General features: G+C 40.6%; 2 protein-coding genes across 3 annotated transcripts; both read left to right on the top strand.

Moving 5' to 3' along the window:
* The first annotated feature begins 150 nt into the window (after positions 1-150).
* Positions 151-7,246, top strand: LOC113032491 (xylose isomerase-like). Of its 2 annotated transcripts, XM_080307882.1 has the most exons (18): positions 151-307; positions 642-761; positions 836-1,012; positions 1,280-1,351; positions 1,860-1,968; positions 2,540-2,616; positions 3,013-3,085; positions 3,249-3,361; positions 3,435-3,460; positions 4,280-4,417; positions 4,548-4,657; positions 4,746-4,838; positions 4,929-5,012; positions 5,097-5,211; positions 5,314-5,419; positions 6,572-6,754; positions 6,836-6,910; positions 6,993-7,246. In XM_080307882.1, the coding sequence occupies exons 2-18, from the start codon at positions 759-761 to the stop codon at positions 7,074-7,076; spliced, it is 1,638 nt and encodes a 545-aa protein (XP_080164008.1). In that variant the 5' UTR covers positions 151-307; positions 642-758; the 3' UTR covers positions 7,077-7,246. The 2 variants fall into 2 exon arrangements, with proteins under 2 accessions (XP_080164008.1, XP_080164009.1); XM_080307883.1 differs by lacking the exons at positions 151-307; positions 642-761 and having other exon boundaries at positions 822-1,012.
* A 1,296-nt stretch (positions 7,247-8,542) lies between these two features.
* On the top strand, positions 8,543-16,075 carry sqlea (squalene epoxidase a). Its single transcript, XM_026184163.2, has 11 exons — positions 8,543-9,062; positions 9,844-10,102; positions 11,323-11,500; positions 11,796-11,892; positions 12,017-12,130; positions 12,685-12,856; positions 13,344-13,439; positions 13,807-13,949; positions 14,221-14,317; positions 14,456-14,543; positions 15,007-16,075. The coding sequence occupies exons 1-11, from the start codon at positions 8,784-8,786 to the stop codon at positions 15,197-15,199; spliced, it is 1,716 nt and encodes a 571-aa protein (XP_026039948.2). The 5' UTR covers positions 8,543-8,783; the 3' UTR covers positions 15,200-16,075.
* The last annotated feature ends 359 nt before the right edge of the window (positions 16,076-16,434 follow it).

Raw genomic sequence — 16,434 nt, 5'->3', positions numbered from 1 at the left:
AACAAGTGGTTTCTGTAGTTGTTCATGTAAAAAAAGGGACGGGCGGATATAGTAGAAAGAAAAATGAATGAATTTGTTTCACTAATTCTCTTTACAGGTTATAAAATTTACAACTGCCACTTAAAATGTGCAAACCTTCATCTGCAGCGATGATGCGGTTGTGTTCTGATAATCCATCCTACCTGACAAACCATCCTATCCATTGCTTCTGCGCATGAGCTGCGCATGCGCACAACACAAAACCGGAATTTTCAGGGATAGCGTCCGCCTGTAATTTCATGCTACGTTTTTGATATTTGGAAAATAGGTAAGTATTGATACTTTATTGCCGTGGATACTTGATTTTTTTAAGCCATTGTGAATGTTTGTTAATTTTAAAGTGAACGTGCTGTCTGCGTTTTCCACAAAATTATCGAATTTGCAGCTTCGGTTAAGTCTAGTTTCAAGTCATGATTTAAGCTTGTACACATATGATGTTATCTAGAAAGTTAGAAAGTTTGCAGTGCATTCTTGCTGAGTGATAAGACCGTTATATTCTGTTAAGTCTACTTAGGTAATGTGGTTATTTAATAGGTTAAATTGTATGCATTGTTTGCTGCACATATTGAAGCTCAAAAGAAAATGTCTGTTTACGTTTGTAGATATGGAGAAGAAATGGGAAGAGATATACTCGTTACTTTCTGCTGGGTCCTACCCTTCAGAATATGACAAGGCTCAGAGGCAAAACCTCAGAAGATATGCCTCAAAATTCAAACTGAATGGTCAGTAATTTTTTGTTAATATTAACAAATCACATATTTGGTTAAATACATTGTAAATAGTTTTTTTTCTGTAGATGGAGAACTCTTTTTTTGGAACCAGAAGAGTAGTTAAAACCATGGACGATGCCAGGAGGATCTTTCATGAGTTTCATTCATGTCCAATAGGAGGACACACTGGCATACAGAAAACGCTAGCAGCAGTGTGTTCCGGATTTTACTGGTTTAGTATGACGGTTGACATTAAAAATTGGGTATGTATTAACTGTTTGTGTTGTAGTTAAATAGTGTTTAAAATCAGCAATTTTTTTATTAGCAACTAAAAGACAAACAGTACATTAGCAAAATAGAAATAAATATGTTTAAGTAATTACATTAATAACCTGTAGACCTGGCAGAGATTTTAAGACATCCATATCAAGTACTGTTGCTAGATTGATTGATTTTCAGAGAAAACGCCATTAAGTAATTTTATTACATAAGAATAAAAACTCATACTTTATAAATATTTTATCTTAAAGATTCTGGAATGGGACCAGTGTCAAAAAGATGGGAACCCACTGGCTGCTGTGCAGCCGTTGCAGTGTATTAAGGTAAATATTATGCCCCTTTTCCACTATAGTACTGTATACTTTATATAGGTAAAAGTTCATAGATGACATTATAAGTCTGTGTGACTAAAATGTGTTAGAACCTAAAGCCAGGTATATAATTGTTCAAGTAACCCTGACATTTGTCAGCATGCAGTCTCAAATGTCTTATTTTGTACAGATGTACAAGTGGCACTTAAAATGCACTCTATATCCAATAGTTGCATCACTTTGTGACCATTATGAAGTTTTTTTGACTCATTAAAGCTAGATCAAACCTTGACCAGTGAATGAAAAATAAATTGATGTCCAAATGAACAGTGCGCCCATTTTGCAGTGTGACTGTGAACAAGCAAAACATGTAGATTCAAATTCAAAGACGATACGGGTCGCCACATTCGGATGTAATTATATATATCACTGTTTTCAAATAATATGCACTGATAATAGTTAAGGTAATTTTGGTATTGCACGAACTTTTGCTGAATCTTGAAAACCTGTACATGTTCAGAGGCCGCGTAGTGGAACCAACGAGGGAAGAAGACAAAAGAAATTAGCGCCTGCTGGCAGGGCTCGTAGTGCGGACCGAAAAATGGCAGCGCAGGAGAAGTTCTTTGCAGGTAAACAGAGATTTTTGAAACGGTAAAGTGTGTGTGAGGGAGGGAGGCCAAAAGGGTTTATAGACCTTAAAGCTTAGTGTCCTGTTGCAGTTTGTGGTCTTTTACCACTCTTATATGATCTTCACTCTGAGTTAAATAACTTGTTTAAAAATGTATTTCTTCCCATCTTCCCAAGATGAATAATAATAATAATGAACTACCAGAACAGAGATCACAAAGTACTTTGGCAAACAGACAAAAGGAATACTCACAGGGAACAATTTAAACAAATAGACGATGCCTGCACACAGATTATTAAAAAAGAAAAAAACAATTAAAAATGTAAATAAATCAATGAAAGGTTAGATGCAGGCAATAAGAAAGGTAACTGAAATATGATAACAAGAAGATAAAAGATAAAATGGAATCATGTAAAAACAAGTCTGTAAAATGTGTTTTACATGTGATTTGATGGCAGTAACTAAATCTGTGAGCCTTTTTATCCTCAGGCTGGTCTTTCCAAAGTTAATATTGAAAGAGCTGTCACTCCTTAGGATGTTTTAAAACAAATATTAAAAAACATGTTGCACAGGAATTCCCAAAATCCAGTATAAACCCGATGCTGGACCTGGTGATGTCATGTGTTTTAAACACTACAGTGCAGAAGAGGTAGGTGAGAGACACACACACACTCACACACACACACAGATATGTCAAGCAGACTCAGGGGTAGAAAACCAAAGTGGGCAAATAATTGGAATTTGATGTAATTATTTCTTGTTTGTTATTAAAGTGCGACATTAATAATGGCTTGCTCCAGGACACACTGTTTCAAAATCCAATTAACTGCACAGTACAACCTAAACTGCTTTATCTATGCAGATGTTTTTAGTCGTCTTAGTTTGATATTGGAAAAAATCATAATGTCAGCTGTACATTTTTGCTCCGGGGCCACTCAGGAGGTTAATACAATAACATGCTGACCTAACTCTGTTTGTGTCATGGTTTTGACTGCACAGTTAGAGTTGTGTAAGGCTGTGTGGAGCTCGGTGTTCCTGTGTGCAGGTGCTGATGGGGAGGACGATGGAGGACTGGTTGAGGTTTTCAGTCTGCTACTGGCACTCTTTCTGTGGACCGGGTAATGTTGCGATTTAGCCAACACTCGTGCAACTCATTAAACAGTCTGAGGGTCGATGGTTACAAATGTGTCCCGCAGGCTTTGACTCATGCACACATACAGTTTTACTTTTCTCAGATCAGCACATCTCCTTTGTAATATTGCCTTGTTTTCTGTTTGGTAGGTGCCGGTCCTTTTGGAGTTCCAACCCACCACCGGCTCTGGAATAAAGGGTCTCCTATGAAATCAGCCAGGAAGCGACTCTGTGCAGCCTTTGAGTTTTTCACCAAGCTTGGAGTGAGGCTTTTAATATCTCAGAGCTGACCAGATCACAGTATAATTCCTCATTGACGTCTGTTTGTTTTCACAGGTAAAATATTACACTTTCCATGACAGGTAAGAAAGCTGAAGTTATCTTGATTTCACCCTGACCTGACAAAGTTCTGGTGGAATGTAGAAGAACATAATGTACCATGTTTATGGGGTGCATGTAGTTATACATTGAATTCATGAAAATAGCCAGTGCAGTCTGGGCTGTAGTTTTCTTCAGATATACTTAGAACTACCAGGATGCTTTGATTAGGCTCAAAATATGGTTGGAACTTCATCCATGTCACAATTATGGACAGACACAAACTCAGCTCTTACATGGCATGGACATCTGAGTTTGGGAATGCGATAACTTGAGAATGAGGTGAGATAGGATTTTCACATTCATTCCAAAGCTGCATCTACTAACAATCAGAAGAGTTTCAGTCTCGGTGGCCTTGAATTCAAGGTCAGAGGTCAGGTTTTCTCAAAATGACCTAACATTATCTAATTTATACTGTAGGTGCATCTACGATGAGGCTGAGGGGTAGCACTGGCAGCCACCAGTATTTTTGTAGACCTGCTTCTGCACACTACCATCATGATTTTAAAATGAAAAGGTCCTGATGTGACTAAAGTGCAGACTTTCAGTTTTAATTGAAGGGTTTTAACAAAAGTATTGCATTAACTATATGAGGATTACGAACATTTTTATCCACATTCCCTGATTATCTACAGTATAATCACCTCATATGCTTTTATTTCTACATGTTTTCTGCGACAATTTTATGTATAATTGTACGGTCTGGGAGATAAGAGGGTATTTTCACTCAGTGGTAATAGTATCTGTATACTGTATTATTCTGATGCTCTGAAATTGAGTGCTTAGCCCTGTGCCCCCGACAGAGACATTGCCCCTGAGGGCTCCACGCTGGAGGAGTCCAACCGCAATCTGGATGAAATAACAGACCTGGCTCTCAAGCTACAGAACCAGACTGGAGTGAAGTTGCTGTGGATCACCTGTAACCTCTTTACTCACTTAAGGTTAACACTGTAGTCATACCTTAAACCTCACTTTTTTCTTTTTTTGTTAAACCTGAGTTTCAGGAGCACAGAAAGTTATGAATGGTTCAGTCAGTTATGCAGATTTCTGTCTATAAACATCGTACTACAGGTACATGAATGGTGCAGCCACTAACCCTGACTGCCATGTGCTGGCCTATGCTGGTGCTCAGGTGAAAAAAAGTCTGGAAATCGCCAAGAAGCTGGGTGCAGAAAACTTTGGTATGATGGATTTGATGGTTACGATCTTGTAATGTTGTGACTCTTCTGTGTAAGTGGCGCTTTAATCGGCACATTTTTGGCTTTTTAGTTTTTTGGGGAGGAAGAGGTTTCCACTCCATCCATAACACTGATGTTGCTGTTGAACTCAATCACATGGCCATCTTCTTCAAAATGGCTGTCAGTAAGTGTGCACGTGAACAGCAGACAGGCTTTGAGTTTTGAGTTTGTCAGCTGTGTCTGTTCTGTTTCATGTCTGCGTGTTTGTCTGCAGACTACAAAGAGAAGATTGGGTTGAGTTGTCAGTTTCTGATTGCGCCCCAACAAAAGGAGCCCAGCAAACACCAGTATGATTACGGTGAGGCTTCCAAAGCTCATCATAAAGTAACCTAAGCCAATACGCTTCTTCAGTGTTGCATCTTATGTCTGTTGTTTTCTGTAGATGCAATGAGTCTTATAGGATTCCTAAAGCATTTTGGTTTGGACAGTGACTTTAAGTTAAAAATTGAGCCCAACCACACCACTCTAGGAGGACACGATATTGTCATGGCATCTGCGTGAGTCACTCTCTTGTGAAGTAACCGAAGTCTAACTTTGTAGCATGTTCATGCTTTTTGTTTGTTTTGTTTTTTTAATCATTCTTGCTTGCTGGTGCACAGTTTTGGGATGCTGGGATCGATTGACTCCAACACAGGCTATCCTTACCTGGGGTGGGACACAGATCAGTGCCCCCTGGACATCAGGAACACCACCTTGGTCATGAAAGTAAGCTAACTAAATATATAACGGTTTATTTAAAGTGATGTTAGTCAATATAAGTTAAGTTTGCTATATTTTAGGTGAAATTTACAAGATTTGGTAAACTGCAGCAGTTGGAATGATTAAATAGGTGGTTATACTTTCTTGATGCCTCGCATGTACAACAATATACAACAAATATAAATCCAGCGATCACTCTTCCTTTAGAGGTAGTGTAGGTTGGTTGGGGTCCAGTAAAAATATGTATTACTATTAGCTGAGTCCTCTGTTCACTAGCTAGCTGCTGACTGGAAATTTCTGTCAGGCAGGCACTTTTCTTCCTTCCTCATTAGGAAAGTGTAGAAAAAGTCTTTAGCAGCTAAGTGCTGTGGCATGTTTATTGTTAGCTAGGTAGTTGCTAGCTTTATAATCTGATTTGTGCTTGGGAGATGGCATACAGTAATGCTCATCAAAAGAATTGGTCTGCCTGCCTCTGATAAAATGAAATTCTAAGTAAATGTTGCAGACTGGACAGAAGATGACAGTAATTTGAGAGCTTATTAGGTTGGTTGTTGATTTGGCTACTTGGAGCAGTAGCCAGTGTTTTTTTTTTTTTTTTTATCTCTTCCAGTGTTGCCTGGCTACAAGTGAATATCTGATGATTGCGATCCATATTGACCGTTTAGTGTGAAACTAAAGCCTACTCAAAGATGATTGGTCAACAGAACTCTGGTCACTTACAATAGTATATTATTAGAAAATGACCAGAAAGCTTCCAGTACCAGAGATTATCTAGTGCAGTCTGTGTTGAAGCTTGGCATGTGCATTACTGGCAGTGAGCCTTTTTCAGATAATACATTAGTACTGGACAACAAGTCAATACTTAACATTAGCTATGCATTGCTGGGTCCCCACAATATGACATGTACTCTTTATGTCTAAATCTATGTGAGCTCAAAACAATAAAAATTCTAAAACTGCACTTTATGAGTTACTATGGCTAGTTTAGATGAATCAATCATTAATCTAGCATCTGTTAGAATGATGCTAGATTAGATTAAAACAAAGCTTGGCTTGGATGAATTGGATGAAAAAGGATGAATTTTTAGATCAATGGTTTCACTGTTAATAACATTAGATGAGAGATAATCGAACTTCCTCGTTCCTCTGTGTGTCCAGGTGATTGTTGAACAAGGCGGCCTGCATCCAGGAGGATTGAACTTTGTTGCAAAGGCGCACATAGAGTCCACTGACCTCGAGGACCTGTTCATTAGTCACATCAGAGTCATGGACGCCTTTGCAAGAGGACTCAGGAACACCGTTCACATCATTGAGGATGGGGTTATTGCTAGTATGATGCAGGTATGTGTGCAGCTACTTGAGTGTAAAGTATACGTTAATAATATTAATAGGAAAATGCAAGTTATGTGTAATGTTAAACAGGAGCGGTACTCAAGCTTTAGTCATGGCCTCGGACAGAAGGTGGAGAATGGTACTGCCACCTTAGAGGAGATGGAGGTAAGACTCAGCTTGAGCTTATATTTAAACTGGAGTTTATATTTGTAGCAACTCTACATGATGTGTCTTTTTGTTATTTCAGGATTTCATCAAGCAGAACGGTGAGCCAGAAGTAACATCAGGGAAGCAAGAAAAGTATGACTCCGTCTTTAACCACTACATATGATCAAAACACCTCTGCATATGCAGCATTGGCCGTCAGGTGATGCCTTACTTGTAGGAAAGCCCACTCATTTTCAACACTGTACTTTATTTAGTCCTGTCATGCATTTGTAGTCACGCAAACTTTTGAAGTGACACTTAAATTCAATAAAAATGTTGTCAATATGTGTTTGAGGAGTTGTTGGCATGCGTTATTATTGTCATACACTGTTATTTCATGGTTTCTATAGCATAGTGTGTACCTGGTGAATTTACATTGCTCAGATATATTAATCATTGACTAACAATTTAGTCATTTTATAGATTCAACACTAGTGGAAGTAATATTCAGAGCGTTTAATCACACAAAAATACTAAAATCACACAACAAAAGTATTCATAAGTCTATAAAAACAAAGGCCCCTTCCAGAGCTGAAGCTAACAGCATAAATACCTCTTACCTGTTATGTGTTGGTGTAGTTTATGGACTGATCGAGTAGTTAGTTTCTTGATTAGTTTGAAATATTTAAGAAAAAAGGAGTGAAATAGACACTATTATTAGTCCCAAGTAACACCTTCAGACAGTTACAAGGACATGTTTTAATTAGCAGTGTTTAAAAAAACACTTCTAGTGAGAAATGCAGCAAATGATTTAGAGGCTGGAGTTATAAAATACTGCGCATTTCTGCATGAAAACAGACTTCAATAAAGATCTAATCTAACATATGCAGGCTGACTTAGGTGTTTACATGTGAGATGAAGGCATTTTAACTCAGACTGTGTCGTATGTATTAGAACATCACACTTTGTAACTCTTCATATATTTTTTCTATATAATTTGAACTCTTACAGACTGAAGCAGCTTTTTAATCCTACCCAAACAAACACGACTCATTATCACAGCTTCTCCAGCTGTGTGATATCGTCGATTTGATTGATCGATTGATTGGATGTGTATTACGTAAACAGCGCTGACAGCGCTGTCTTCAGTAAGAGCTCTCACTCTGCACCTTTTCCCGGATAACAGGGCGTGTGATTCAGGGTTTAAACCTGGACTGTGAAGTACCGCTTTGACGTGAAGACGGTCGACGTTAAAACTCTCACTATGGTGTGTTTTAGTCCAGGCTAGTTATATTTGTGATTTACTCCGTACTGGCGGCTTTTCTTATCTGCTCGGGTCAGAGCGCGTGGGCAGCGGTTATGAGTGACGCGGAGCAGGACTCCTGTCCCACATGAACACTCTTTGCTCCCACTCAGCCTCTGAACTGTAGAAAAGAAAGAAAGCGCACCTTTTCCACTGACATCAAATCATACTACCATCCTACTGGACCGCCGTCCAATCAGCAGGCCAGAAGAGGCCCGGTGCCGGCGTGATCAACCAATCAGCTCGTAGCGTGAGCTCTGCTCACCATCACGTCTGTCCTGATTGGAGGGCTGAGCAATGGGAGCGGCGGAATGTGAAAGCAGCCAATCGAAAGTGGTCCGTGTTTGTCATTGTCATAAAATATTCAGCAGCATCACTCCGGCTGTCTGTGACCCGGTGACCATGACTTACAAAGATACCTGCTGGTTCCGGGCTCACTAATTTACTCCAGAGGAACCTAAAAAAAATATACAATACAACAATTATTATTTGAACCTTTTTGTCAGCCTAAAACTTTTTTTTCTTCTTCCTACTTTTGAACTTTAGCCTTAATTTACTTTTTTGTAAATCAAAAAAAAAAGAAAAAAGATGTGGACTTTCCTGGGAATAGCAAGCTTTACGTACCTTTATAAGAAGTCCAACATGGTGTTGAGTTTTGCTCAGAGAGACCTTGCGATGGTTGCAGCCTTATTCTTCACAGCCGGCCTGCTGCTCTCGTATATCGCCTATTTTCACGGCCAGAAGCTCCGAGTCTCTCGGGTGCTTAATTTCTTCCTGAGCAGCCTGTCTTTGTTACCTGTTATCAACCACTTAATCCCCCAAACTGCAACGCCGAGGAGCGAGAAAACAGAGAAGAGCTGCAAGAAGGTAAGACACCTCAGCTGGACTCCTCCAGGTTTAATTATGGGAACAAAGGGACACACGGGGTGATAACAGTCAGAAAACTAGATTCATTTTCTATTCAGGTCAACTTGTGTTTTATAGAGAGAGTAAAAAAAAAAAATCACAGAGATTTAACACAAAGTCGGTTAAACTTGCTTTGGTACTCATGAAGAAGATCAGCAGGTGCCGGATAGGGAATAATCCACCCCCCACCCCACCCAAAATAGAAGAGTTTAAAGGTGGTGGCCCAAACCACTTCTCTTCTTCCTCTCCAGACTTGTTTGTTGCTAGTGTAATTGTCACTGCTGGCGGAATAATAGTGGGGTTGCACAGGTAGCCCAGAACCTTCAGGATGGCAAATTCATACGTGCCTCTACAAAAAGGTTCGCTGTGTCCCCCAGAACAGCCTCAAGAATGTGGATGAGGTACCAGGAGACAGCCGCTGTTGGGAGACTTTTGGCCTGAGTTTGAATCCAGCCCCCACTGTCGTGTCATTTTGTTCTCAACAGATTACACGGTGTGAAGATTTTCAGCCTGTTCACCAAGAGCTGGTGTTTAATTTAAGTGTCCCCCTCCTTCTTTTTTTTGCCTCTTTTTTTGCCTCTTTTTTTGTTTTTTTGAGCAGCTGTATTGAACTCTTCTCCCCCCCCCCCTCTCTCTCTCTCTCTCTCTCTCGCTCTCCCGAAAGCCTGGAAGTTTTGAAGTGTGTCCGGTCAGAGCTTATATGACTGTTTTACACCTACATTGAAAGTGTGGTTGTTCTTAGGGCCGGAGAACAAGGAACAGAGTGGAAACGGGCTCCTCTGCCTCACTCGGTGCCTCAGCATCTGGCTCACCTGGGGAGCGGGACCCGGATGTGGTGATAGTTGGGGCAGGGGTTTTGGGCTCGGCGATGGCGGCCGTCCTGGCCCGGGATGGCAGGAGTGTTACGGTGGTGGAGAGGGACCTGAAGGAGCCGGACAGGATAGTGGGGGAGCTGCTGCAGCCTGGAGGATATAAAGCACTCAGAGAGCTCGGACTGGAAGGTCTGTTACTTCACAAGCACTCACCTGTATGACAGTTTAAGCCTTTCGCCTCGGAAACTATTTTTCAAAAGCAATGAGGTCATAAGCCGATTATTATTTCTTTCTTTGTGGCTTTAAAATATTTATCATGCCCGTCATATATTTTTGCTTTGCTGTGTTCCCTGAGTGGGCCTCACTGAAAGGTGATATCGCGTATTTCCATACACCTATCAGAATTAAGCAGTAAATTTAAGGTAAAGTTAAGTGAAGATAAAGTTTCACGTTATCATAAAATGTTTCATTTCTTAACCTCCTAAGACCGAACTCTTCCATGGCATGCATTTTTAATTTCTCTTTGATATTTGGGCTGATTGGGACCTGATGAATGTAAAAACAAAGAATTATCAGATTTTTTTAAACTTAATTTTTGTTTCTAAGATAAATGAGAGCCACATATGAGGATATTTGTTTAAAACTTCGATAGAACAGTAGTATAATGTCCTTGTAAGTGGATATCAGGCCCTTGTAAACAAAAATTGTGCATTTTTGAACCAAAATTGAGTATAAATAACCCAAAATGTGATGTCCTCATAGGGTCCTAGGAGGTTAAAGAAAAGAAAAACAAAGCATAACATGGTTCCAACACCAATACTAGCGCTGATACTAGCGATATTTGGCTCGATCCTCCCACCTTTTAGAGAATAACTGTTAAAGACAGAAGAAGATAAAGATAAAAAACTTTTCATATTTCCCATTTGATCTTCATTTAGTCGTTTTTTCAGCACTCAGCATGATGTTGGCTGGTTACTTTTTGCTGGGGGTCCGTCTAACGTTGTGTTTGGGGCTCCATCTTGCTGTAAATGATACTGTTAGAAACTTAAAGCTGCGGCAGATATTTAGAAAAAGCTGCTGCTTTCCCCTCTCTGTTCTAAACGCACTAGTGTAGAGTATGCATACATGATATGAACTTTTATTAATAAATATAATCCAGCAGCTCCCTCAAAGCTTTATGAAATTATACTTGGAGCAATACTTCTAGATCTCGATGTCACTCTTTAAGGACATCAAATGTATCCTGTCAGTAACTTTGGACTTTCAGTGCGCACCAGTCATTTCAACCTGATCCTGTGTTATTTGACCCACCGTAGCCACTTTTAACCTTTGCGCCGAGACATCTGTGGACTAAATAAATAGCGAATATGCGATGTGTAATAGTTATCTGTTTCTGTGTTCGGCTTCAGGTTCAGTGGAGGGTCTGGATGCTCATCTGGTGCACGGCTATGTGATCCACGACATAGACAGTGGCGCCGAGGTGGAGATCCCCTACCCAGAGCAGGAGAAAAACATCCACTGTGGCCGAGCTTTTCATCACGGCCGATTCATCATGGGCCTGAGGAGAGCCGCCATGGCCGAGCCAAAGTAAGCAGAGTCACGAATAAGAAATATTTTAGGTGCCAAGTGGCTGATATGAACAGAAGAATATAGGACCTGCTCTTCTGTCCTACATGATTGCTCTGAGTAATAATAAGAATCTTGGTTTACTCACTGTATGTCTTTATACACAATGACAGACTTTCAGTTAGAGAGATTTAACATTCAGCTAAATCAGAGACACATATTGCGCTTAAGGAGTCAGTCTTTACTTTTCTATGATCTCTCTGCTCTGTGGGCAGGAAAGTCCAGACGTTTCTAACTGTCTAATTGCGCCCCCTAGTGTCACATTCATAGAAGGCACCGTGACCAGTTTGCAGGAAGAGGACGGCTGCGTAACTGGAGTCCAGTACAAGGATAAAGAAACTGGAGACATCAAGGTGAGAAGAGGGAGCTCAGTGGTACCAGCAGAACTGTTAGACACCGCCTCGTGTTTCCCTCTTGCCTGCTGAAAGAAATACCGTATTTACATCAGAGGGTGTGTGATGACTGTGTGTCCCGCAGGAGGTCCACGCGGCTTTGACTGTGGTGGCCGACGGCTGCTTCTCCAAATTCAGAAAGAGCTTGGTGTCCGGGAAGGCTCGCATCTCCTCTCACTTTGTTGGATGCCTGATGAAGGTACGTGGAGCTCAGGCTGAAAGAGTGACGCGCTGAAATGTGTTCTGTTACTGATGAATCCTATTCATTTTTTTCCCCAAGAGTATATTTTTCAATTTTAAAACAAGAATTACAAATCACACAAAGGTGCACAAAACTAGAAGAAGATGAAAAGCAGTCTGCAACCAGCTGTAAGAAACTGTTGTGACTGCCTTTCCATTAGAGCTCCCACAGAAAACTGAAAACAACGTCCCAGAACTGTAAAACTCATAACCAAAACTTTTAGGGGTGTAGGGTGGGGTCATGTTGGCAATCCATGAAAATATGGCATACATCCTCCCAAGGTCTTCAAGGTCAGCCCAATGATTTATTGGTTGAAAATCAATGCAAAGCCTTATTACTTCAAACCTTTTACATTTCATACCTGCCTTTCTTTCAAGTTCACCACAAAATATGTTATATTTTTAAAGACTGTATAGTAAAGAGAAATACCTAGTTAGTTAGCATTAATATGTAGTATAATAATAATATATGATAAACAATAATAATAATGAATCCACCACTTTTCTCTGCAGGACTGTCCGCAGTTTAAGGCAAACCACGCTGAGCTGGTCCTGGCCAATCCCAGCCCAGTGCTCATCTACCAGATCTCCTCCTCTCAAACCAGAGTTCTCGTGGATATCAGGGGGGAGATGCCTCGTAACCTGCCAGAGTACATGGCTGAGAAAATCTACCCACAGCTGCCAGGTGAATGATAAAGAATTTATTTATTCTTGAAGGGTTGTGTCTTTGTGTGACAATCCCTGATAAGCAGAGAGAGAAGAGAGAAAAAAACACTGCTGAGTGACAAATGAAGGTTATGTGGAGATCAGAACAGTCAGACCGTGGTGCCAGAAGCAGGAAACCATTCAGAGTGCTGCTGGTGAGGAGAAGGTGCGCACCTCCCAGGAAGCTGCAGTCGACAGAACTGACATTCACGGTGTGCTCTGCTATTCAGCTGAAATATCAAAGCCACAGTATTAAAGCAGCCACCCCAGTAACCTTGACACAGGTCCAGCTGGAATGCTGGAGTCAGGCTCACTGATGAATTGATAAATGTACATTCAGAAACCAAAAAAAAGCTTTTTCTTTTTTTTCCCCTGTGCATGTGCGCAGCGTGCACCTTTGGGCTTTCATCTACAGAGCTGGCTCACTGACCGACCTCCTGCATTCTCCCTTTCTCTCCTTCCTTCAGAGCATCTAAAGGAGCCTTTCATGATGGCGCTACAGAACGATCGACTCAGGTCCATGCCTGCCAGCTTCCTACCGCCCTCCCCTGTCAACAAGCCAGGTACTGAAGTCTTATTGACTGACTGATTTCTGCTGGAAGTGGCCCGAGGTGTGTTTGTGATTTTGTGATTATGTATGTTTCCGTGTAAGGTGAAAGAAACAAAAGAAAAGAGCTCTTTGGACTAATTAACAGTTCATTTGTATTTGAGGTAAATAAGGATTTTATTGACCTTTTAGGAAACAAGTAGAATCCGGGGTAAGAAAGGCTTAACTTAGAGAAACCATTTTTTTGGAATGCGTCAAAGAGAGACAAGTATAACTCTTAAAGATGTGCTTCGCTTCCAGCTGAGATGTTTGCTAAAGTGCCGAAAATTAAAAAGACCATCTGGAGATAAGATTCGAGACAAACAGCTGTCTGTTGTTCGCAGGCGTGCTCCTCCTGGGTGATGCTTACAACATGAGGCACCCTCTGACGGGAGGAGGGATGAGTGTTGCTCTTAATGACGTTCGTATCTGGAGGAGTCTGCTGAAGAGCATTACCGATCTATATGACGACAGGGCCGTGCTGCAGGTGAGCACACATTTGCTTGCTGTAACTAGAACACCTTTCCCCAAATTCAAAGGATTATTAAAAACAAAACAAAACTGTGTAGTGTAAAAATAACAGAAAGCACATTCATTGATTTGTTTTTTCTAAGTCACATTTTGTGTGACTGCAAGCCGCAGCTATATTTATGCTGTCAGATTTTCTGTGTCCTTTTATTTCCTCTGCTGTTGGTAAGAAGCTGCAGCCCAATGTGTGCAATATCACACTTTTTTTCCCCCCCTCCTCTTCTCAACAGGCAAAGAAAAAATTCGACTGGGAACGCAAGTCATCACATTCTTTTGTGGTGAATGTGTTGGCCCAGGCGCTGTATGAGTTGTTTGCAGCCACTGACAGTGAGTGTCTGCCTGCCTCCGTCTAATGGCACATGAAAAGCACTGATGGAAGATAATAAATGTTGGCTTTTAGTACTAAATTCAAAATCTGCATTAATTGTACTTTGGATTCTCATCCATGTTTTTCCTGTTATTCAGATTCTCTTCATGAGCTGAGAAAGGCCTGCTTCCAGTACTTTAAGCTCGGTGGAGAGTGCGTTGCTGGGCCTATTGGACTCCTCTCAGTGTAAGTGCTAAACACTTTCCTCCACAGCAAACCAAACTGAACAGAAGAGTTTGACATTTGCGGAAGTTTACCTGGTTGCCTTCACTATCCCTATTCAGTATAGGAATAGTGAGACTTGTGACATGTGACATTACAACAGGTACACTGCTAGCTTAGCCTAGCATAAAAGCTTGTTTCTGCTGTCAGATCCTCCAGAGCTCACACTGCATCTCTTTCAACTGCTGCTGGGAGGTAGTTAATGTCTGATCACATAAAGAGTTTCTCATGTAACACCCAGCAAGTGTTTACATATACTACACATTTATCAGTGAGCTTTAGAGGAATCTGTGTTCAGAGAGCCATGCTGGCTTTTTCCTCACTGCTTCAATTTTGTTTGTCTTTGATAATTTTCAAAATCTAAAAGCATTTTTAGATATACGATTTAGGGGGTTGTAAGTTTGACTTTTTTCTTTTTTTTGGACAGATTGTCGCCCAAACCCCTGACCCTTATTGGACACTTCTTTGCCGTGGCGCTGTATGCAATCTACTTCAACTTCAAGTCTGAATCCTGGAGCACCAAACCCCGAGCTTTATTTAAGAGCACAGCCATCCTGTACCGAGCCTGCACAGTCATGTTTCCTCTCATCTACTCTGAAGTCAAGTACCTGGTGTACTAGAAATAAACTGCGGGAACACTTAATAGGCTCAACTGGAAGAAAAAAAGTTGACTTCCTGCTGAAAATGGCACTTTTAGCCAGAATTGTTCTCTTGATGATTTTCTACAATATTCTTCTGCCTTACTGAAGATGGTTCTACATAATGCCTTTTTCAGCTCTGCGGTAGCTTCGTTTTGTGCTCACCCACAGTCTGCCCTGTCTCCCAAGAGGACCGGGGACTACATTAGTGACAGTTATTCCTGCCAAACCTGAATTTGATGAAAATACATTGCCTCTTTTTTTTTTGATGATGCGGTGTTTGGGTAATTTGGACAGTATTTAACGTGAGAATCATTCTGCTTCACTTGAGATCTACTGCACTGATGATGACAGTGTCCTACAGAGGATGTTGTGGAAATTGCCTGTAAATTGCACTTTAAGTGAATCTAGTGTTGTGCCTGTTTTCGTGGAGGAAAAAGTCTAAAGACTGTCAAACTTTGTCTTCTACTGTTTCCCCTTTAAACAAGACTGTTGCTTTAACCTTATTGTTGTAATGCGGGACGTTTTATAAGACATTTGTTTCTTTACTCTGACTGTGCAGCTATTTGCCAGAAGATTATAATTTCAGAACCCAATAATGATCCCCAAACTGTTTTACTCGTGCTGGATGTCCATAAAGACCTGACACAGCACGAATGAATGCCTCGGGGGACATTTGGATTGTGTGGGACCTGAAACATCAGGAACAAGTATGAAGCATGAAGCTCAGGCATTTGTTTCCTCTGAGCTGACGGACAAGGAACTCGAGAAGATTCAGCACTGCTGTTTACCCGTGTTTGCCCGTTTTGTTGAAATAAATCAGGACACAATTTTGTCAGTGTATCATTTTTACTGCAACTTAATTTGTTTGTCATTTTTTTTAATACTAAGATGTCTAATAACAAAAAGAGTGACTATACCAAGGACACAAATGGACACTATTAACTGTGATCAGTAGGTGAGGCTCACTCACAGCTGCAGGATCCATCGTAGCAGCACAGCACTTAATATCCATTAGAATATGATGAGGTTTTCAAAATTAAAATGGTGTCACATTTTATTTTATATATAAACGATGTATAAATATACAACTGTAGGGAGACCAAACCAAGTTTTGTTTATTAAACCAGATCGGAGGAGAGTCCCCTGTGATTTAAAAATACTTGATATGTAAAATTAAAAACTCAAAAACACAGAAATGAATATTGGATTGACTG

Source organism: Astatotilapia calliptera, chromosome 11 (genome assembly GCF_964374335.1).
Source record: "Astatotilapia calliptera chromosome 11, fAstCal68.1, whole genome shotgun sequence".
NCBI lineage: Eukaryota > Metazoa > Chordata > Actinopteri > Cichliformes > Cichlidae > Astatotilapia > Astatotilapia calliptera.
Note: the sequence above shows the minus strand (reverse complement) of the source record. Positions and strands in the feature narration are given on the sequence as shown.